This window comes from Strongylocentrotus purpuratus, unplaced genomic scaffold (assembly GCF_000002235.5).
Source record: "Strongylocentrotus purpuratus isolate Spur 01 unplaced genomic scaffold, Spur_5.0 spur5_scaffold_16, whole genome shotgun sequence".
Lineage (NCBI taxonomy): Eukaryota > Metazoa > Echinodermata > Echinoidea > Camarodonta > Strongylocentrotidae > Strongylocentrotus > Strongylocentrotus purpuratus.
In genome coordinates, this window is record NW_022145601.1 from 9,988,773 (window position 1) to 10,014,069 (window position 25,297).

At 37.3% G+C, this 25,297-nt stretch overlaps 1 protein-coding gene across 1 annotated transcript; it reads right to left on the reverse strand.

The window, feature by feature from the left end:
* Window positions 1–411: 411 nt before the first annotated feature.
* On the reverse strand, window positions 412–24,099 carry LOC590245 (high affinity cGMP-specific 3',5'-cyclic phosphodiesterase 9A; the record flags this gene model as incomplete). The annotated part of the gene is made up of 12 exons (XM_030987357.1): window positions 412–1,073; window positions 2,120–2,266; window positions 3,162–3,266; window positions 4,994–5,164; window positions 5,931–6,023; window positions 10,159–10,281; window positions 10,648–10,743; window positions 11,315–11,456; window positions 15,033–15,172; window positions 17,881–17,983; window positions 21,781–21,829; window positions 23,931–24,099. Coding segments are annotated over 12 exons (1,659 nt in total), but the record flags the coding sequence as incomplete, so codon positions are not given.
* Between the last annotated feature and the right edge of the window lie 1,198 nt (window positions 24,100–25,297).

A 25,297-nucleotide genomic window follows, 5' to 3' on the forward strand; every position in this document is an offset into this window, starting at 1 on the left:
GATTACTTTCATGCCAAAGGATGTTTGTGCAAGGTTGAGATTCAAACCTTCAACCCTTGAACGAACCATGTACCGCGACACCTCCACACACATGATTCTATGATTATAGTTCTGCCTCCATGAAGTAAAATAATAATTTTCCAACAATTTTGCAATTTGAATTCCCGCCACATCTTCATGAGCCCCCAAAATGTGCTGAACTATCTTAGAAACCTTAGTGGAATACGGTCCAATGGGCAATACGAAAACCCCAAAGGTCCATGTTCTGCAAATTCAGTAAAAACCGCACGAGTCTGAAATCCGATTTACAAATGAAATTTCTTTTGGCAAACCCGATTTTTATGTCGGGGTTTCAACTTCAATAGAGTATGGGCTAAAGAGACTATTTTTGGCTGCTTGGAAATAGACAGATATCCTTATGGTGTCCTTGAAAAACAGACCGAAAACCAAGAAGTTGATTATCACATGCACCCCAAAAATGCAAACATTATAAATGAAGCATTTCTGATACCCATAATGCACGAGAATGGCAAGATAATTCTTGAGCTCTTTTGCAAAATACCATAAAAAATCCACAAAAGAGCTGAATATGCATTGCATGTTTGCATGTTATATGAGAGACGTAGAAATAACAAAAGAGAAATGGATAGAGAGAGAGAGAGTGAAGTCCCTGTTTGTTCCGTCGATTGAGTGCAGTGTACGTTGCAGCAGTGAGTCTATTGGTCTTTGCTCCCGCAGAGGAAACACCACCGTCATTTGGTCTTCGTCGTCGACTTGGTCGCTGAACTCGATGGCGACGGCGACTTTGAGACAAACTTCTTGTCCTTGACTGCGCTCACGTGGGGGTTATTAGGAGCCCCTTTCCCACTGCCGGGCCTCTTCCCATTGTGGCTTAGCGAGCTCGACGATGAAGACGTGGTCGAGTTGGCTTCAATGTTCTTTTTTGTGACGGTGTTGCTGCCGTTGGTGAGCGAGTCTTTCCTCTCGTTTGTTCTCTTCTTCTCCTCCTCCAGCGCTTGGGCCATCTCGGAGTAGTACTTGAGCGCCGTCCTGACGGGCTCGATTATGTGTTCCTAGGGATATGGATGGGAAAATGCACAAGTGAGACGTTTACGGCTACACTGGTTTCGTAGTACACAAGATGTGAAAGCAAAGATGTACAGTCATGAGACATAACTCTTCCTCGCTCTCTCTCCATCTCTTTAATGTGCATGTTTATATATATCGACATGTACATGACTTATATTATGTATTCTCTCTTCTACCCCTTCTCTCTTTCCAGTCTCTCTCTCTTTCGTTTTTTATATCCATAATTTAGCTCATATTCTCTCTCTCTCTCTCTCCTTTTCCCTCCCTCCCACTTCTTTCTTTCTTTCTTTCTTTCTTTCTTTCTTTCTTTCTTTCTTTCTTTCTTTCTTTCTTTCTTTCTTCCTTCCTTCCTTCCTTCCTTCCCTCCCTCCCTCCCTCCCTCCCTCCCTCCCTCCCTCCCTCCCTCCCTCCCTCCCTCCCTCCCTCCCTCCCTCCCTCCCTCCCTCCCTCCCTCTCTATCTCTATCTATCTCTCTCTACTCTCTTTGAAACCCCCTTCATACCATCCGTATCCCAGTCCCTTTTCCTCAGTCGCACTGCCAAACCGACTTCAAGTCCAACCCATTTAGGATATCGTAATTTCTTAAAGTCTGTCTGGTCTCAGTCCCATCCTACTGGGGTATGGAAAAGCCTTAAAGGTAAAGATGAGTTCTGGTCATGCGATATCATTGTGAAAGAATCAATCAGTAAAGCTTGATCATCTAGATGTATTGGTGTGTACTGCAAGGTTCTGGAGTCATCAAAATGATAAGAAATTTGGCCCAGTCTTAGAAAAGTAACAAGCACATTACACAGGAAGATGTATATGGGACTTCACAAACATGTGGCATAAAAATCGGGCCTCATTTTTAAACTGTTACTTGTCATATTTAGAACATGACGGCATTTGAAGAGCCATGCTTTTCAGGGAACATTTTTTCTCTGATGTTCTTCCATACTTTCCATGCATTATAACAATGATAACGCTCACAAATTATTTTTCACCTTTTCCTAGAACTCAACCTTCTCTTTAAGTAAAAATTTTAACTTACATCCAGCTTTGGGAAGAGTAATCCCAACGACTCAAAGAGGGGTAAGAGAACGAACCGGATGAATCCGGTCTGGGAGGTGTGCTTGGTGACCTTCTCTCGGTCCATGAAGGGGGCGACCGGTAACCCCTCCAACTTCTCCATGTCACTCTGAAGCAAAACAAAAATAATAATAATTATAATATCAGATATTTATATAGCGCACATATCCATCATGCAACATGCTCAAGGTGCTCTGAATATCACCTGGCTCTGCTAGGCTTCCGGTTTCGGTGTTCACAGCGTTCAAGGAATTCCTTTCTACCGGTACCCATTCAACACCTGTGTGGAGAGTGGCAAATGTAAATTAATGTCTTGCCAAAGGATATTAGTGCCGTAGCGTGACTCGATGCGCAGACCCTGTGATCGACAGTCCGACGACTTATCCACTAGACCACTTCACATCTACAAAATAGGTCACTTTGATATCAATTTCATTTGAAATAGTTTCTTTACAATTCAAACACTGATATCAAACATATAAAATACATCCTGTATTTAACATCCAACAAACTTTCATCCAGTGCAGCGTTTCATAAAATCGTCACAAGTACACCTGTACAAGTTTGCAGACATCCCATTTGAACATGTACATTAAAATAAACATGCGATTTAATGACATGTTGACAAACTTGTACTTTTTGCGTGAAACAATACCCAGGATTTGGACAATTTTCAAAATGGAACTTCAAGAGTGATATCTTGACTTGATTCATTTTACATGAAATGTCTTCCCCAAATATAAAACTTCGCAATAAATTAGACCTTTAGTAGTCTGTTGCAAGAAGCAAAATGTAACCATTCTTACTCAAAATACACTGTTCAATGCTCCCAATCTGGGGCAGCCACCCCCAGCATAGTAGGAGCTGATATTCAACAGAATATTAAAATTGGCAAGTTAATTCAAGATCATAAAAACAAAACAAGGAAAACCTACACAACTTGATTTATTTTCAATCCATTATTTGCTTAAATGATGCAGATAACAGTCAAGACATACACTCACCTGGTTGAAGAACTCTTGGAGCAAACAGTCAATCCAGGGCTCAGCAACATCCATCGGCCTCGCCTCGTTTGAGATGTCCGCTACCTTGATGCAGATTTTGGTCAGCTAAAGGTCAAATGCCAAAGGTGAAAGGTTACACAGGAGGTTAAACCATTGACACCAGTATGTAAAATGTAGATTTATTCTACAAGAGCGAAATAAAATTTGCCTAAAAGGCTTAAATAGAACCTAAGAATTTGATCATGCATCAATGATCTAAGTCTACATAAACAAGTAGTAATACTTCAACCTGATGTGAAAAAACAAGAGCAAATCAATTTGAAGCAAATGTACTCAGTATATGTTTGATTAGGCTTTCACTATTTGTACCCTTTTCTTAAATATCGTTATTACAAATAAAATTCCATGTTATAACTAGGCCGCATTGCTATAAACAGATATCCTCCATGGCTTTTCTACAAGAAATTGTTAAGCATTTATTAATTTTAACCTGTAGAATACAAAGGCCAAGAAACCTCTATTGTAAGTCTATGGAAATGAGTTTTTTTATCAAAATAAAAGTTTATCTGACAGGTGAACAAAAATGCAATTAAAACAATAAAATAATAGTGTATATAAATAACTTTAATATGAATTGCTAGTTGACCATTTCCCCCGTCCTAATAATAATTAATCAATATTGCTGTGATATGCAGTGTTGATATTGTGCAGTATGGCACTGGTCAGCGTATCGTTGCCTGGCAACCGTTTACACAGAGTCCACAATCAAATTCAATTAGGCGACGACAGCCATCTGCCTTTGAGATAGCACGAGGTTCCATTAAACAAGTTGACCATTACAGGATCGTTCAGATGCGACACTGTAAACCGCCACAAAAAACCTCCCCTGGTTTGTTTACATGTACATGAATGGCAACTGCTCACAAAAAGGTCCTGTGTACATTCACTGAGCTCTGTTTTATAAGATGTATAAATGTAACTTAAGGAAGTATGCTGAACATATCTCACTTTTCTCTATTCTAATTTTCTTTCCTTCTCTCGATCACGGCGCATAGGGACATATTTGTGACATGCGCTATACGGCATAGGCATATCATTATTATTATTAAGATTATCACAATTATAATTATCATGACAGCTTAGATCTTACTAGATCCTTGTACTTTTTATTGCCAAATTCCGAGGTTGGTAGAATACATTTGAAGGAGCAGAGATGTTGTTTTTCGTGCATGTTAAGAACCTTATACATATTCAAGTATGTCAATGTTAATTATGCGCATGAGCAGGGGGCTCGCTTATGAAGGGGTGATTTTCTGATTAAAACCTACAAATGGTTGATCAAAGGAATTGTATTATTTTGTTTTGTATTAATACTGTTACTATGTTGTATTGTGAAGTGGAGAAAGATATAATTGTATAATTTGATGTCACCTTTTTGTGACAGTGCATTATACAAGAACATATCATCAGCATGATCATCATTACAGATACTTACTAGATCTTTGTGCACTTTATTGCTGAAATTAAGGTTGGTAGAATGTCTTTGAAGGAACAGAGACGTTGTTTTAATGTATTAAATGAGAGCGAATTATTGCTGAAAACATACATGTAGGTAGTGTTACGGTCACAAAGTACGAACGATAATTTCGTAGGAATCTTCGTTTTTCCATTGTCTGAAAATCGTTCGTACGACGTTCATAGCAGTTCGTAATGGCATTTGTGACCGAGGCTTTAGAAAAATATCTTTGAAGGAATCGAGACGTTGTTTTAGTGTGTTTTTATGAGTACAGATTATCATGATTAACATTATAATGAATGCTGAGGGAACTTACTAGATCTTTGTGCACTTTATTGCTGAAATCAAAGGTTGATATGATGTCCTTGAAGCCATTGAGAATCTCGTTGTGCTTGGCCATGTCTGTTGCTAGGATACACCGAATGATGCCTTCCCGTACCTGCTTGAAGATCTCAGGACTCAGGTTCTTGAAGATGTTGCAGTGAGGCTAAGAGGAGGAAGAAACGAACGAGAGAAGCGGGTAAAACATCTGACAATGACCACCGTTAGGAAGCGACAAATATGTGTCAAACTTATGCTGGTGGAAAGCAAATTTTCTACAATTTTAACAATTTACAGACGTTGGGTACAGTTAAGAATGTTGTGGTGAGGCTAAGAGGAGGAAGGAACAAGAGAAACTGGTAAAAAATCTTAAAATAACCACCATTGGATGGGGGGGGGGGGGGTTGCTATTTAGTGGGCAACTGATATGTATCAATCTAACACTGGTGGAAAGCAAATTTTCCATAATTTCAAAAATGATGGTGAATTCAAACTGAAAAAGAACTGCATTTACAGATCCTTAACTTTTCCAAAATCATGAAAGCCCTTTGTCAGAGAAGATTTCTTTACATTGGTCGTACTAAATGAGAACATCTTTGATACATGTAGGATCTTTAGAATATTACTACAATTGGGCTCCTTTTTAAAATCACCATCTTTTCTATCATTTCCCAAACTTATCTATATTAATTCCATCTTCCCAATCCTTCTACCCAAACTCCCTTCCTATGTTAACCCTGCAAAATATCATTTTCTTTGCCATTCGTCTTTAAAGTTTGGCTCGGGGACCCATTTCACAACGCCTTTTTTCAATGACAAATGACAAATATCAGTGACAAGTCTGTTGATAATCAATCAGAAGCAAGGATTTCAGTAGCTTATAACAAAAACTGTCATTTGTCACTGATGACAAATTTTGTGAAACACCTCACCTTCTCCAGAATCTTGAAAGCCACCGAGCAGTGATGGTTCTCTAGCGGTGAGATGTCGTTGTACCTCAGCGCCAGTTCAGTCCCAGCGTTCACCTGAACAGAAAAAAGGAAATTAAAATGTTACCTTCCTTCCAGGGCGGTCTTCATGTTGCCAAGGTTGATAATGTTTAAAATGACAGTGTTCATTACAATTTTAATAGAGATGAATGAGGATGTATAGTTTAGTTGCATCGTTAATCTAGATAACCGTTCGAGAGGAGTGGAAAGCACATGTACATGTGAACGTATTTGCAAACCACATGCTGCAGATTTGAAGATCTGGGGGGAGGTGTTTCACAAAGATCCTAAGTCGAACATAACTCTAAGTTGGAGTTAAAAAATATGGAGAGCCATTCGTAACCTTAAAATAAAATTTCAAAAGTGAAAATTCAAGTATTTTAGACTTTTTATAAATTCCACATCAAGAACATGAAATCTCCTTGATAATAGAAAATATGAATGATTTGAATCGACATTTTATGCCTTTTAAAATATTTGTATAGACACTAACGGCTTTCCATAATTGTTAAGTTCAACTTAAGATCTTTGTGAAACTGCCCCCTGGTATAGTATAAATCTGGGCCCCATTTCACAAAACTTGTCATCAGTGTCAAATGACAGTTTTTTTTTAAAGCCAGTCAAATCCTTGCTTCTTATTGGTTACCAGCAGATTTGTCACTGATTTTTGTAATTTGTCATTGAAAAAAGGTTTTGTAGAATGGGGCCCTGGTCTAGTTCTAGACCAAAAGAGAAGCCGAGAACCAACTGGGAGGAGAACATAAAAGCCTGGCACTGCAAGAGCGCAGTAGAAAGCCATATAACAAAGATGTTTTGAAAAAGTGTTGCAATCAACCTATGAGCTAGAAAAAGATACCAGGAAATATAAAGGCATTCCTGAACAATTAATTACCCAGTATGGCCTTCAGTGATTGTTTTAATGTGTTATTTATGTATATATATATATATATATATATATATATATATCTGTCTGTATGGAGACTTAAAGGTATTACAAAGTTTTGGTATGGGGTCATGAATTTGGTTCAAATGAACATATTAGAAGCATATCCGATTTTACAATATTCAATGATCATTGTCGCAGTTGAGATAGAGTTTCAAGTGATGAAATATAACTCTTTATATTGTATAGCGCCCTCTCAAGACTGATATTACTTTAGCTCTAAAACAATCTTTTTTTTTTTTTTTACTACAATCGACCGATTTGTTATTCCCCTTTGGAAATTGTATATCAGAACTGCATATTCGGAGATTTTCATGGTCGCAGCTTCCATTGAATGGCCTAAGGCGCTACTTTAAATATTTTAATTTGTTTAAATTCAATTTCTCGAAAACAGAAGTGTTTTAGGGGCTAAATTTTCTAGTGCTTATAATACATCCACAGGGGCATCCAAATATATCAACATTTTAAAGAAGTACTATCAATCCAATTTTCAAAATTCCCCAAAACTTTGCATTACCTTTAATCATGTAAACTTAATCATATTTCAAGGTAATTTATGGAATGCGATTCCACAACAGGATGTTGCCTTGGGTGACAACAGAATGCATTACCAATGCCCTTCAGGATCTATAACCTGCCTTACGGTGTTCTGACATCAATATTAATGTATCACAACTACGATGTCGGGAGACCTTTTTTCGGAACAAATGTTCATGTTCTTTTTATACTTGTATCTTAATGTTTATGGTGGAGTGATTAACTACATTTCAAGCAATTCTGTTCATAATTCTGTAGCAAAGGAGCAATTTGTTGTACCTGATGGAACTATGTAAACCCAAGCTTGTAAAAGTAATGCAACAGGTAATTGTTGAAAAAGAAAGTTGTCAATGCTCAAGTTTTTTTTTAGGCAATTTTGTTTTTTTAGTCTCATGGAAATTTTTGAGTTACCCGGTATGCATTTTTATCATCACATTGATGGTATCCTTTCTGTCTACCCTTTGGAGACAGTTTCATTTTCATCAGGAAACAAATTAACATGGGCTTCTTTAATAGGTTTTTCAGACTTATATTTAAAACTTTGATTACTGAAATGATTCTTCCTAAACCATAAAATAGGAGCGACAAAGTTTCTGTAGGCAAAGGTTACACAAATAAAATGTAATTCATGCAAACTTGAAAAAAAATCTTCCTTTGATCTACTACCATAACCCATGAACACCCTGTTTTGAATTAATGGAAGAAGGACCTGGTGGGTGTTTCACAAAGATCCTTGGTTGAACTTATCTCTAAGTTGGAATTAACAATTATGGAAAGCCATTAGCTTCTAAGAATTTTGTTTGTACAAATTATTCTAAAAGGCATAGAATGTTGATTCAAATCATTCATATTTTCTATTATCGAGGAGATTTCATGTTCTTGATGTGGAATTTATAAAAAGTCTAAAATACTAGAATTTTCGCTTTTGAATATATTTTACTTTAAGGCTACAAATGGCTCTCCATCATTTTTAAGTCATACTTAAGGTTAAGTTTGATTTATGATCTTTGTGAAACACCCCCAAACTCTTCTAACTAGACCACAACATGTTGAGTACTTATCATAGGCGGCAGTTGCAACTTCCAACACTGACACTTCAACGGTCAATGGTCTATTAATTAAGTCATCAACACCAACCAACCAACTGTCATCATAAAAACAAGCGGCGATCTGATGCATTCAACACCATTCTGCATCACGAACCTTCCCCACATAACCTTTACAAAAAACCTATCAAGCTATTAGGCTAATGACTTTATCCATGCTCTGAAGATCAAGATAATCAATTTTTCATCAGCTTCCAACGTGCTGCTTTGATCATCACGCCAAATTGGCACCTACCTCACCACGGTCCGCAAACCAACGGCATTGTTTTGCTCGAGGCTGTCTAATTCATGCAAACATAGATTTAATTTGATGAAAATGATGCAAAATTAATCAATTTAATACAAACGTAATCCATTAGGGGATTGTACAGTCCCTTCTCACCCTGTCTCCCCAACAGAATTACTCAACATAATTGCATGTGAGCTCATGCACTCTCTTCAATTATTGGTAATGCTTGCAGGCTGATGTTTTTTTATAAATGAAAAGAGTGGAACTTTCTGTCCTACTGGCAAGTCTTTTCTCTTGCTATTTTAAGTGTTCTGTACAGGCAAAAGATGATATTTAGAAAGAATTATACAGTACACTGTAAACAAACAAAAAATGATGCCTTTCTTCATTGTATCTATCTATCATATGAAAGGGGTGCACATTTTGATATGATGATGAATATATATACACCCAATTTCAAATATTCTCAAGAAAGTGTTATGTGGTTCTTTATCTCAAACAGGTTGGAATAACCAATATTCAGGATTAATTAAATGATTGGGAGAGACAGAAACTGGGGGAGTAAATAAAAGAGGAGAGATTGAGAGGGGGGAGGGTAAGGGGAACGGCCTGAACAAAGATTGACATGATAGACGTTGTTATACCCTGGTTGATCCAGAGAAAGATAGCCTGAGAAAAAGAAACAGAGAGAGAGAAAGAGGAAGAATGATACAGAGAGAGAGACAGCGAGGGGCAAGGTTATATGTCCGGAGGGAATCTTACCTGGAAGGCCAGTTTTTAGCCCGGATGATCCAGGGAAAGGGAAAGAGAGACAGAGAAAGGAAAAGAAATACAGAGAAAAAGAGAGAGATATTGAGAAGGGATACATATCTGGATGAGGGCTTACCTGTTGGGCATTGTTTTGACCAGGATGATCCAGAGAAAGAGGCACAGAGACAGGGGCAGACAAAGAGAGAAAGACAGAGAGAGACAGACAGAGAAAGTGGAAAAGAGACAGGAGCAGACAAAGAGAGAGAGGGAAGGAGACAGAGATGGAGAAAGTGAAAAAGAGGGAGACTGAGAGAAGGGCAGGGGGTAAGGGCCTGGAGGGAGGTTTACATGATAGGCATTGTTGTACCCAGGACGATCCAGAGAAAAAGAATCAGACAGAGAAAAGAAACAGAGAGAGAGAGAGAGAGAGAGAGAGAGAGAGAGAGAGAGAGAGAGAGAGAGGGAGAGGGAGAGGGAGAGGGAGAGGGAGGGGGAGGGGGAGAGGGAGAGGGAGGGGAAGAGGGGGAGAGGGAGAGGGAGAGGGAGAGGGAGGGGGAGGGCAAGGAGAGCAAAGGGGCAGGGGTACGTGTCTGGATGGGTGCTTACCTGGTAGGCATTGTTATAGCCAGGATGATCCAGGTCATGACATATCGCTGAGGTGATCATCACCAAACATTCCTGATGGCCTATGAGCTTGGGAAGGTCTACCCTCCAGATGATGCCATACATCTAATACAAACAAAAACACATAGTATCATTAATGTGGAGAAAAACAGTTTGAACTGGTTTGGGCTGGTTTAAACTAGATTTTCCTGAATAAACTAACTATTCAGGTGATATGACACATGTCTACAACAAACAAGAAATACACAATATAATTTAAATTAGCAGAGGATCAGTTTGAACTAGTTGAAAGCGATTTAATCTGGATTGTACTGGATAAATATGGATGGCAATACACATGTATATTAATTAGACAAGATTAATGGAATTCAACAGAATTTGACTGTTTTGAAATAATACTCCAGATGATGCAATACATCAAAGCCACACAACTTTATAGAGAACTAGTTTGGACTGGTTTTGAAAGCTTACCATTTGTGAAACACAGAAGCAATGCTTGAAGTTGTGGAATGGTACGTTGTTGTAATGCCTGAAGACCTCAAAGAGAAAGTTCTGAAGAATGGGCATCTGAAGAGAATAAACAGACACAAAGGTTAGACAATGGAAAATGAAACATCTCAATCAATCATCATTCATTTTGATAGCAGCAGTCAAGATCTCAAAGGTGATATTTTTTGAGGGAACATTTTGACACCAACCTACTCTACAGAAGAACACTATGCAGGGTTCCGAACATTTCATGAGAGAAAATTTAATGATTTTTTTCTATGATGTTATTTAGAAATTCCAGGATCATCAAAGGAGGCATTTTATTCACAAAAGCCAATCATTCAGTAGATCAAAATGTTTGGACACAATCATATTTATAAGAGACTGACCTACTTACTTTCTGGCACAGTAAAACTCCCTGATATTCTGAACTTTTCCACATATAAACAAAAAAGTGACTCATTCTCCAGGTTTTTCCATGATTTTCAGAACAGTTGGAACCCTTATTATATTATACCTCTATCCAGAATACAATTTTGCCAAATTTCTTTAAAGATTTCATATCTAAAACTGAAAGTGTGAAGACAGGGAGAACAACATTTGGTAAGCTACACGTAGGTCCCCTGCAGAGGCAAGTCTGAAGCAGTACCTCAATGTTAAACTTTGCGATGAAGTCCAAGTCTATGTACATCTGTTGGAGTAAGAGCATCATCTCCGCATCCTCCCACTGCCAGTTATCAAACGTGGGTTGCCTCAGGTACTCCCTGATATCGTCAGTCAGCTGCAAGTGCCTGCTAAATTTTGGGGAAAAGAAAAACACAACTCTCCCAATCAGACAAGTTATTGTATCGATGACTCACCTCAGTAAATGAAAGGAAGAAAATCAACTCGAGCTTAAACCTGTGCTAGGTTTGTTCATGTATACTTCTCTTTAAATTCAAATTCAAATTTCATTTCCATTTCTCTCGATTTTTGTGTTCCTCTCTATTCTATGATGTGGCAATTTTGTCTACTGTAAAACTTTCCTTCTCTTTGGAAATGTAAATGAATAGCACACTGGTTCAAATATCCCTCTAATTCATGATAAGACTATTCAAGACCATTATTCAAATCAGTTTCACTGGAACTGTATTTCCCATGCCAGAGCTGAATATTGGCTTGAACTCAACACTGGATGATATGGGTTAATGTGCTTAAAACCAAACAACAAGACAACTGTTTGTCTGTTTAGAGCCAGGAGGCTTCCTATACTTTTACACAGGGTTAACACCCTTTTGACTTCAAACAGACGTATTGAAGCCCTGCAGATCATAACTTTAGTTAACAGGTAATCCTGTTTTGAAAGCCAGAAAGGCATTAACTTCATACGGATTGAATTAAGCTAACACTATGAATATGATGGACAAAGAAAGCGGACAAAATAAACAGTTCCTCAGGTAGACAAAGGAACATCCCTTCACTGCTATTATGTAAAAAGGTGAATATGCATGTGACACCGGTTCTACACATTTTTACATAATAGCAGTGAAGGGATGTTCCTTTGTCTACCTGAGGAACTGTATATTTTGTCCTCTTTCTTTGGCAGTCATGTTCATAGTGTAACACCCTTATGGCTTGTAGAAGACAATTGTAATCATAGGCATTCGAAAGCCAGAAAGGCATTATTTCCTATCCTTTAATAGCATTAATGCCCTTCTGGCTCTAAGTCGTAGATACTTGATTACATACTGTCTGCAGAAAGCCATTCGGAAAGCCATTCATATGATGTCATTCTACAACATACACAAATCAATGACAGCAGATGAACATACATTGTATCTAAGCTAACATCATCTTTTTAATTCAGGGAGAGCCGTTTGCTTGCAAACCAAGCTCTATTTGGCAAGCGTGAAATTGTTTCTCCTCCTAGTGACAACTCGTTCGCAATTCCCCCCTGATAGAGGGACCGATGGACGTGCCTTGGAATAATATTGCTACCTTGAACGATAAAGCCGCGGTCTGTTACTCCGGTGCGTTAGCTTACAGTCTGATTGCAACTGCGTATCCATGACTGACTCAATTACCCACAATGCTCTGTCAAGCGAGGATATTTGACAATTCAACGTTGCATCCTGTTTCCTGTCCACAGATATCTCTTTCTTTCTCTCTCTTTTTTTCTTTTGATTGCCAGGTACAGGATAGATGCTTCTAGATTTTAAATAATATTGCCTCTCTTGAATTTTACACCAAATTTCAAATTTAAAAAATGCTATTCAGAAATGTGTGTTGTAGTGGTGAGGCAAAAGAAGAAGAAAGTGATGACAATGCAGAAGAAGAAAAAGAAGAAGATAAAAAAGATGAAAGGACGAAGATGATGATGATGATGAATAATAAGAACAAGAAAAAGAAAAAGAAAAAGAAGAAGAAGAAGACGACAAAGAAGAAGATGACGACAAAGAAGAAGATGATGATGATGATGAAGATGATGATGATGATGATGATGAAGAAAAAAAAAGAAGAAGAAAAAGAAGAAGAAGATGACGACGAAGAAGAAGATGATGATGATGATAATGAAGATGATGATGATGAAGAAAAAAAAAAGAAGAAGAAAAAGAAGAAGAAGAAGATGACGACAAAGAAGAAGATGATGAAGATGATGATGATGAAGAAAAAAAAGAAGAAAAAGAAGAAGAAGAAGAAGATGACGACGAAGAAGAAGATGATGATGATGAAGATGATGATGATGAAGAAAAAAAAAGAAGAAGAAAAAGAAGAAGAATGTGACGACGAAGAAGAAGATGATGATGATGATGAAGATGATGATGATTGATGATAAAGAAAAAAAAAAAAAAAAAAAAAAAGAAGAAGAAAAAGAAGAAGATTTATCCATGAGTACAAAAGAATTGTTTGAGAGATGGAGTAGTGAACCAATGTGATTGGCCTACTAGGGACTCTCCTCACAGGGGGTGCTGATGTGACCAGCTGTCAACAACGTATCTGTTGATACCTGAAGTGGCTAATCATATACAACAACAAAAAGTGGTAAAAGATGCTCTTTTTACAGAAATGTATAAGAAATGATGCAATGAACTTCTGAAATTAGAGATAATTGAAATAAGGTAAAATGAGGTTAGGTAACATAATGATACAAAGGGTTCATCATATTAAAAGAATTGATAGGAATGCTACCCGATTTGTATAAGGATTGAGTACAATTACAAACAGTGGTTTAGAGTATATAGGAAGTGTGGTAAAGCATATACAATGACATAAAGTGCATAAGAATCTATGTGGAATGCATAGGGATTGATGCAAGGGTATGAGAAGGGTATACATGAAGGTGCATGAAGTGTATAGGATACTTGAAGAGTATAAGGTTTTATGTAAATAGGTACATAAAGAATGGTGTGAAGTGCATAAGAACGTGTGTGAAGTGCATAAGAACGTATGTGAAGGCAAGTATACATGTGGTAAAGCATATACAATGACAGAAAGTGCATAAGAAACTATGTGAAATGCATTGGGATTGATGCAAGGGTATGAGAATGGTATACATGAAGGTGCATGAAGTGTATAGGATATTTAAAGAGTAATATGTGAATAGGTACATAAGGAATGATGTGAAAGTGCATAGGAACTTGTGTGAAGGCAATGGTATATATGTAGGGAAAACAATATGATACTGTCTGCTCAGAGCCAGAAGGATGTTAATTCAAAATTTAATTTGCATGTTTCTCTGACTCTCAGCAGACAATATCCAATGAAAATGTAACAAAGTATTTAAGTAGCAAAGCTATGAGTAAAAGATAAAATGCTATTGGGGAACAGATGCAGTGATAGGGGGTAACAGATGCAGTGCTAGAGAGGTAATAGTTGTGGTGCTATAGGGGTCATGAATTCAGTGCAATGGGGGTCATAGTTGTAGTGCTATGGGGTGATTGTTGTGATGCTATAGGAGTAATAGTTGTGGTGCTATAGGGGTAAAAGTTGTTAGTTGTGGTGCTGTGGGTGAAAAACTGTGGGGCTATGGGGTATAGTAATATATGTGGTGCTATGGGGTTAATAGTTGTGGTGCTATGGGGGTAATAGTTGTGGTGGTATAGGGGTAATATTTAGGGTATTATAGGGGTAAGAGTTGTGGTGCTATGGGGTTAATAGTTGTGGTGCTATGGGGGTAATTAATAGTTGTGGTGCTATGGATGTAATATTTGTGGTACTATAGGGGTAATAGTTGCACTGTTAAAGAGGTAATGGTTGTGGTATAGGGGTAATAGGTGTGGTGCTATGGGGTTATATATGCAGTGCTATGGTTAAGGGTGTTAAGGGTGTAATAAAAGTGGCTCAAGGTGTAATACATGCAGTGCTTTGGTACAAGAAATGCCACTCACGAGATTTTGCTGAATTTCTCCCAGACTCTTTTCTGCTCTTCCTGCGTCTTCCTGAGTTTTTGTTTGTAGAAAGGCAAATGGTTTGTAGAGCTGGCAACGAACTCCTTTGTAAGACCTAACCAGCTTAGATGCTCCACACTCTGCAGAAAATAAATTCAATTCAATTCCATTAATCTTATCAAAGAATACATAACACACATCTAAATAAACATTGAATGCATGTATATAAAACATACAAGTAGAATATATTTGTTGGTTATATTACTGTTTACAGGGAAGTCAGCATACTTCAACTAATAAGAGCGTAAACAAATTCTTACAAATTTTAGAAAAAAATGTTACAATGTTGAACCAAAATTAACAATAGGACTTAACATCTTTCTGGCTCTGAGCAAATGACATGAAAAAAAAAACTATAATACTTTGATTTGATTTGATCCTCATTATCCATAGCTTATCAATCAGTTTAATCAATGAAATGTTATATACATGTATGTACATGAATGGATTGTTGTGAGCTGTAATTAACGGAAATGTTAAACATAATGATAAACATTAAATTAAAAGTGTCAAAACAAAAAATTATAGAAATCAACTTCAATAATTCACAAACAATTCTAACCAAAATAATGTGCACCCATTATAAACCAAACAGTGAAAACAGCAGAAAAATACAAATCAACTTCAAATTATTTTGAACAATCACTATACGTGAAGAAGTTCCCTGCACCTGTGAAATAATTCATAAACAATTTTTTTCTTCAAGACAAACAATTACAAAATCAACTTTGTGAAAATTTCCATGGGGAGAGGATCCCCCACAACAAAATAATTCACAAACCATAGCAGTATCAGCTGGGGAGGGGGCTATAATCCTTGGAAACCTGTAAATTAAATTCAGAATAAATTGGCAAAAGCCTCTTTTGCAAGAAGTTACAGGAATATATAAAGTCCTTACTAAGCTACCACAACTGAAAATTTAAAGAGAACAAATAGATTGGAAAAATTGGAAAGCATTAAAAAACCCAAATAACAATATCAGGTACTTCTCATATCTTCATGAGATATTAAGTCTTACTATGAAATCAGTTTAATAAAAGGGAACAAACAAGGTTTAGCAACCAAATTTATTCTTCTTCTTCTGACTCAAAAGTTTATTGGTCTGCAACTGAATAATGATAATTGTGAAATCATCACACAAGAATAACTAAAAGGAATATCCATTAAAATATCATAGAGGGAATTTCTTAACAGAGAAGAGGAGAGATTTTGAAGAGGGGAGGTGCTACATGAAACCAATATTCTTAGGATACTCAACTGTGTGTGTCTGAAAGGGGTATACCCCACCCCCTTCCCCCATCAGTGGCAAGAGCCCTGGTCCCTACCACTTGACCATATTGGGGTAATCTTTGTTAGTCATATACTTTTTCATCAGATGTCTTTTTGTTTGCTCTTTAAGGGCTAATTGCTTTCTGCTCTCATGTATTTCCATGGGCCCCCATCCAATCTCTTTCTCTGGATACACTTTATGCTACATATCTATGAATCCTGTAAAAACTTTAAAATGCTTGTCCTGGGAGCTATAGCTCAATCGCTTGCCCCAAATCGGGACAAGTGCCCCGATGAGGAATCTGCATCATCCTGTCTTTACGCAACGTGGAGGAAAAAAAGCTTCTACCCTCGGGCTAAAATTTCCTAATTTATTTGATAAGTTGATTCATGCAGAAAGGTAACAACGTCAATTTTGATTGTCCCTAATTCACTCGTGCCTGCGTTGCCAATTTGCCCGCATTCGCTTGGTAATAAGAGACGCTTCGTCATAAATCATTCAGAGATTTTTTATACAACCCTGGTTAGACGCAGACGAAGATAAATAGGGCCCAGGGAATTGCTTCATTTTTGACATCCGATCACTCCGCCATCACTCTGCCAAACGCTGTGCGACAAAAACGCTGCAAAACCCATCAATAATGCAATCCTTAAAGAATTTTAATTTCAACGAGTGATGCAGTATTCATACACCTTGCACCTCATAAGTGCAAACAGGCATATATATATATATATATGCAACGAATACAGAGCACTTACGATAGCTTTGATTTTGATTAGATAAATCGACTTCGTAACGGTGAGAGAAAGAGAGAGAGATAGATAGCAGATACAGATAACAGTGAGTCTCCAGGGTATTTTTTTATTCTCTATTTTTCTTTTGATTTTAAAAATTGAAATTGGCAGCACATTGACAGGTTATAAATCTTGGTGGCCTGGTTCGGACACCCTAGGGAAAGAGAGAGAAAGGAAGGAGGAAGCTGAGGGTGGATAGAGTGCAGAGCGCTGGCCCAACGCACCACTCCTGTATCTGGGGCATCATTTTGAATGCTTGAGCTGAGAGAATTAACTCGATTGGAAAAATGGATGAGTTTTGATCAAGAATTAATGGATCAGATTCTCCTCTTGGCAATGTTATTATTTTTACTTAGAGGTGTTAATTATGGTCGAGTGGTTATGTCACTTGACCGAGGATCCGATGACTCGTGGTTCGAGTCCTTTTATGGGAGTGATGGGTGAGCATCCCATTTGGCTTTTCATATACAAGTCGTTCGTAAAGTCATGCATAACTTTACGCACATCTTCATGAAACACCCCCCCCCCCCCCAGGTATGAAGACATTACTTGAATGCTGTAGCACCTTGTGGCTTGGCTAAAGCCTGGGAAATGATATGATACTCTGTTTTAAGCACAGTAATGTATTTGTATAGCAATTGAACTTTATATTAAGTAGACATGTTTTCTATGGGAAAACAATGATATTGCTCTGAATCCTGTTGCCAATTTGAAGACGACCTACCTCAAGTTTGTCCCTGAATTCTTCTACTTTATTGCGGAGTTCGTATACGACAGTAGGGATCTCGCCCCCGTCAATCAGCACCTTCTTCTCTAACAATTCCAACCTGAGGGTGAAAAAATGCAACAAACAGAGAATTGTATAGATAAAGTGGTATGTAGAATAAAATGAACTGTACCATATACAACCCCCTTCTATTAACTGCATGTAATCTGTTTGGAGACAGAAGGGCGTTAACCCATAAATGTATATGTTAGCACAGAATTAACGCCTGTCTGGTTCCCAATAAACGATGCATAGGAACTAAATACTGACTTTCCAAGAAATAATCAACAATTTTGTGTAGATTAAAGATATATATGCATACCGGTACTGATTTTGTTAGCTAATGTATATTTGCTTCATCAAAATGTATTTCTAAATAACACATAAAATGGCCATATATACATGTACATCCACTTAAAATATAGAACTTTGATTCAATTTTGCATCAAAGCCCGGTATAGGTATAACTGCTGCTATAAAAAAATGTATGATATATCAACAAGATGACATTGAACTCTTCCAAATGAATCATAAATACTGTGAAATTTGAATAAATTCCAAATAAACAGGAGGTTCAATACAGCATGTTTTTCTCTAAATTAATTCATCATGAATTCAAGACAGCTACCGTTTGTTTAATACTACCAGCATTTTTTGCAATACCCATTGCATATTTGACAACCTTGGTTGAGATGTTTCGCAATAAACGCTTGAGTAATCTCCCGGCTTTATCAACCTTTCGTAAGATTCAACCTTCCAAATGTCACGGCCGATCGTCTGAGATTTTCATTAATAACGACAATCACCACATCTCTAATAAACCTTACCCAGCCTGAAAGAAGGGCCTTTAATCCTCTTTATTTCATCTCATGTGGATTGGATGCTTAATAAAGAGTGAGGGTCGCAGAAGGATTCAAGTTGGAACGAACAATCAATGCGGTCAAGCAGGCACTGCATACTAAAGACTCTTGTAACCTTGCGAGCATAATAGGTGAACATAAGATGCATAACATCACTGGTAAATTAAATTTCTCTCATTCCCTCTCACTCTCTATTTCTCTCTCTCTCTCTTTCTCTCTCTCTCTCTCTCTCTCTCTCTCTCTATCTCAATTACCCATAATGAATCCCCCTTCTCAAACAAACAACAACAACAAAATTCCTGCATAAACAAAAATCACAAATAAGATATATCAAAGCTGGCCCTTCGCTTTGTCATTATGTTTCCATATGTTACTGAAGACAAAAAATTATTCAATCCATAATTTTCTGGATTTTAATTCTGCATCTGACTCACGCCCAAGAAATAACCTTTCCTTGTTTGCCCCTGACAAATCTAAACAGATCTTGAGTGACATTCGACAACTCCCTTGCCATCGTTCCTAAACAGCCGCTCGTGATGGTTGGGCCTTTTACTGACTCAACGAAACGTGCGGGCGTCAGCAGCAGTCCCACGTGCATGTTCTTGCGTATGTGACTGTCATGCTGATATGTTTTTACAAGCTTTGAAAGACATACAATTGTTTCGAATTACACGAGCTCGCAAAGTGCACGATGTCTTCGGTTACGCCTCATCATGCGTGACCTGAACGAGAATTAAATTCCGTCATTGGGAAATCTACACAATGTTTGGTTTTGCGGACGTAACAATGCCCGTAAGCAGTAATTGCAAAACTGACTGTCAAGATGGTGAGATCGATAGCCATGAAAATGTCAATGAACGCTGCCTCTGAATAGATTTACTTTGTTATTCCAATCATGTTCAAATCTCTATTAGTTTCAATTGATTCATCATATAATAGTGTTTCAATTTTATTGTATAGGCCTATGATCGACAGAGATAAAAAAAAAAATGTTTTTACAAATGGAGCTTTCCAGAGAATGTGTATTCTGGTTCATACTCTTAACTTATTTCAGACATTGAAAGTAAAAAGAAAGAACATTCAAATACATCTAGAATGAAGCCAGAGCACCCATAGATTTTGTTCTCAGACAGCCAGAAAAATATTTGACACAGAATTCATGCCCTTCTGGGTTGCAACATTGAGTTTTAAATGTCCTGTTCTCTCTTATCTGGATTTGGAATGAAATATTTCAGTTTCGCTGACCATGCTGTAATCAATCTGCATATTATGATATCTTTCAGGTGCGATGCTGAGAGGAACTCATTTTGAACCCACCATATGAAAAGCAGTATAATCAATTTTGTTATCATTATTCATTCAATCTAAAAACAACTTCACTGCAACTCTTAAAAAGCTTTCTTAAAGGATCGTTTAACAATGTAAATTTGAGATGCATGGCCCTACGTGTTATGTGTTATGGTGTAATATTGAAGCCCTAAACAATTTGCGCTTGATCATGAAGTGCCTCAAAAAAGTGCAAATCTTTCAGTGACCGGTTTTACCATACTCATTTTCCCCAATAGACTGTAGTGCTATAAAAAATCGTGAGCAAAACAAATTTGGAAATTTTGATTTCCAATCATAAATATTTTCATAATCAGACAGGCAATCGGCTTGTAAAAGTCATGGGGTTCCTGACTGACCTAAAGGTTTATCATTATGATTGTAGCATGAGCTAAATGCAGGATTTTGTTTCAGAATCTGAGGCAATGTTACCGAGTCACTTTAATACCTGATCTTCCACTGCAGACATTTCATGATCAAAGTTATCAAGTTAAAACACATTAACCATATTTCAATAAGAACTGAAGAAAATATATAAATAGCCAACATGCCCCTTGGAGTTTCCATTTTGTTTATAACAAAATTTTCAAGGTAGCAGGCATTCAAAACTGAATAAAGAAAAGGTCCTCGGGGAGAAGTGGAAACTAGTGGAGTGGTGGAAAGATGATACACGGAACTGTGTCGGGTAAATGTTAGCTAACGGAACCCTGGACAGGACGGGAATGAAATGTTTCGTTGCGACGACGCCCCGTTTGCATACTCTCATAATTTAGCATGCTCAGAGGCAGATCAGGAAGGCACAGGGCTGGAGGGGGGGGGGTATCTTCTTTTAAAACTCAACCTGGCAAATTTTATGAACAGAATAAAAAAAAATATGTCCCTTCCCCCACCCAACTGTGTTCTTTTGCCTCCTTTCAATGTAAGAACCCCCTAAAAGTCACCTAAAAAATTAAAACCTTTTTTTTGTGGGGGGGGGGGGGGGGGGTTGTGCCATGCCCTTCTGATGAATAAGGCATATTGTGTGGTAAACCTTAAAGCAGTTAACAAAAATAATAAGTGGCCTCCTCCATTGTTATCTTGTGCTGTCTTTTTTAAGTTTGGGCCTAAAAAGTCACCTTAATAATATTAGCCCTTTTAAAATTGTGCCCCCCCCCCCCCATCCCACACCGTTAGAGAATCCTGGATCTCTCTGTGAGTGTGCCGCCCTTGGATTGTGTAACCTCCTTCCTTTCTTCGGAGGTAAACATGAGCTTTGTTTGCGACCGGCTGGCCTGATCTATGTACCCATGAAGCTCGCTTTCCGAGTGTATCGACTCCCTCAAATACGATCGTTGACGATCTGTGCATGTTCTGCTCTTGGTGAATTTCTCACACATTAAAACTACATGTAAATGTATGATAAGCTTATGAAACAGGATTATTACTTGTATATCAGTGACATATCCTAATGGATATCACACGAAAAGAAAAGGAAAAAAAAAGTGAAATCTACCATAAACATTAACTAGTCCAATATCATGAGAAGGTGCTCCAACAACATTATCAATTGACCATTGTATTCCAGGTTTATTTATCAAATATAGGGTTAGAGTTAGGGTAGCAATCAGGTTCTAATACAATGCAAAAAACTTTTTCCAAGTAGTTTTAATACTTTCTTTTATTCCTATCTTACCTTGATTCCATCTTTTGTATATCAAAGCCCAGCTTCTCCGCTACACTTCCTGTTGGCAAAAATAGACAAAAGTATAGTTAATACAACTGACATTTTTCCTTGGTAAAGAGAGAGAAGGAGAAAGGCCGGTAGAGAGCTTTGAGTTTAACCCATTGGCTACTGATTCATCTCATTCACCTAAACTGAATTCCAGGGACCATTTTGTTTCCTTGAAGGGCAATCCAACCATTGTGATAAGTTCATTTGTATGAAAGCAGACAATTATAAAGATGAAACGAATGGCGAAAGTTTGAAATAAATCGGACCAATAATAAGAGAGATATGAATGTTTGAAATATGAGATCATCAAATCTATGTGAATCTCATAGTGGAAATTTGGTAAGTAGATTGTGATGTTTGTTGTAACAAAAATATCATTAATTTCTGTTTTTGTTCCAAAATGTGTGTCCTTGGGGCACTATTAAAAATATATCATGTTAAATAATGACTTTTTGTAAAACACCATATCCATTTCACAGAAATTCTCAAGGCAATGAGAATATGCATTAAAAAATGTAAACTATAATTAGATGTAAATTGCAATACAGAGTACATGAACAATATAACTAAGATTAAAACAGAGTACATCAAAAAATGAGTTGACATAAATAAACATTAAGGAAATATAGATGGATGATAGATATGAAATGTGGAAATATTGAATAAATCAAAAGCGGTTTTGAACAAGTGAGTTTTAAGAATGAGTTTACAGTTGCTATATCCTGAAGAGGTTGTGGTAATTTATTCCATGGAACTGATGAAGCATGGGCTCGCACAGAACCTAAATCAGACTTTGCCAATTTTTTAAATTGTAATTTTGCATACAAGATCATAATTCTCCTTTAAAAAGTTTTGGCACAATATGTAAAAGTCTTTCACAAAAATCTATTCCAGGATTATGCAAATTTTTGAGAATTATGCAACAGTCTATGTTGGCACATGAATAGTTAAAAAATTTGTACAAAAATAAGAAAATCTTACATTTTGATTGCTTTAACCAGCTAAGAAACAGACTTCACAAGGAACATAAACAACAATAAGGTGTAAACAGCTGGGATGAATACAATGATCTTTGTTAGATGTGAAACAACAGTAAAATTGAACAAGACATGGGGGAGTGGTTGCTGTTGTGTAATTTACTGATGTAGTGGTAGTAGAAGTAGTAGAAGTAGTAGAAGTAGTAGAAGTAGTAGAAGTAGTAGTAGTAATAGTACTAGTGGTAGTAGCAGGGGTGTTAGTAGTAGTAGTAGTAGTAGTAGTAGTTGTAGTAGTAGTAGTAGAAGTAGTAGTAGTGGTAGTAGAAGTAGTTGTAGTAATATTAGTAGTAGTAGTAGTAGTAATAGTGGTAGTTATAGTAGTAGTAGTAGTAGTAGTAGTAGTAGTAGTAGTAGTGGTGTTAGAAGTAGTAGTGGTGGTAGTAGATGTAGACATAGTAGTAGTAGCAGTAGTAGTAGTAGTAGTAGTAGTAGTAGGAGTAGTAGTAGTAGTAGTAGTAGTAGTAGTAGCAGCAGCAGTAGTAGTAGTAGAAATAGTAGTAGTAGTAGTAGAAGTAACAGTAGTAGTAGAAGTAGTAGTAGTAGGAGTGTTAGTAGTAGTAGTAGTAGCAGTGGTGTTAGAAGTAGTAGTGGTGGTAGTAGACATAGACATAGTAGTAGTAGTAGCAGTAGTAGTAGTAGTCGTATGAGTACATGTAGTAGTAGTAGTAGTAGTAGTAGTAGTAGTAGTAGTAGTAGTAGTAGTAGCAGCAGCAGCAGTAGTAGAAATAGTAGTAGTAGTAGTAGTAGTAGTAGTAGTAGTAGTAGTAGAAGTAACAGTAGTAGTAATAGTAGTAGTAGTAGTAGTGGTAGTAGTAGTAGTAGTAGTAGTAGTAGTAGTAGTAGTAGTAGTAGTAGTAGTAGTGATGTTAGTAGTAGTAGTAGTAGTGGTGGTGTAAGTAGTAGTAGTAGCAGTAGTAGTAGTAGTAGTAGTAGTAGTAGTACAGGAGTCAGAGTTATGATAGTTGTAGTAGTAGTAGTAGTAGAAGTAGTACTGGTAACTGTAAAGCAGCAAAAAAAGACAATGGAAAAGCGAAAGTAGATAAAAATAAATGCAAGAACGACAGGCACACGTACTCCTACCGTCGCAGTGAGCGGCTACCACATCTAGTTTATATCTAGAGTCCGGCGTATTTTCTTCCAATTTCGGCGAGATGTTGACCAGGTTTCCTTTCTGGTTGTAAAGTTTAAGAATGTCGTTAGGTCCCGCCTCTGCCGCTGAACGAAAGACATCTGCAAGAGGAGAATAAGAAGAGGAATTAAGTGTTTATTTGTACTTCATATCCAAACTACATGTTAAATATGAAAACTATATGCTATCTCAATTAATTCTTAAAGTTGCTCATGCATGGGTACATATAGGGCAGCACAGGAGCGTAATACCCGTTGGCTCAGTGTTATGTAGTGATCGCCAAGTTGCCTACCTCACGATCGACTATATACCCATGCATGAACATCTTTTTAACTCATTCAAAATTATAGAAAATGAAACTCTTTATTTGACATATTATAGAAAATGTTCCTCCATGCCGATGCCATGACAAAAAAAGTGTTATAAATTCATCTTGCCCCAGCTGCTCATAACCCAGTATTACACATTGTGGATCAAATTTGTTTTTCAGATACATTTGAAGTGTTGTATAAGCTGTAACTTTGCAAGGGGTTTTTAATTTGTGAGGGACATGAACTTATCAACACATGAAAATGAGTTGACACTGCATACCCAAACATTATGAATTCTAATTCCAATGATTACTATTTGTGTCTCCGTCTTCTGTGAAAATATCTACAAAATTGTTGGCTTTTACAGAAATTCATTGGCTTTCTCTTGACATGTGGCATAATTTCTTTATTTCGCAAGGGTTCTACTTTGTTTTCAAAGGTCCTCTGAATCACCTTCAAGACAAGCCTTCATCGTGTGACGGGAGTTTGTCATATAAAAATCAGGCCAGCTGCATTCTCATCGAATTACAACCATCCCTCTGAGAACCCCGGGCTGTTTGCCCTAACTCCTTGCTCACTCTCGTCCATCCCTCTCTCTCAATATTTGTCATATCATTTTACAAGGCGAAAGGTGAAAGTTGCGATTGTTCTCCCCTTCGGGTGCAAAGAATGAGCGCTATTATATTCACTTTTGTGGGGGTGGGGGGGGGGATTCCTTTTGCAATCATTTCATGAGAATTATCAGTTACAGTGTCATGAGACTTCTGACATACAGATGTAAAAGATACTGTCTTCAGAGTGCAATATTGCAACTGAAACTGAAAACATGCAATTACTTTTCCTTGGTTCTATATTATTAGCTAGACCATCTTTGAATCAATATTTAGCTTCTCAGCATCTTTCATGCAGGGCGCAGAATTACCATTTTCTGATGAATTTTTCCTGTTCACACGTTAACATTTTTATTTAAATTAACCATCTATGAATCAATATTTAGCTTT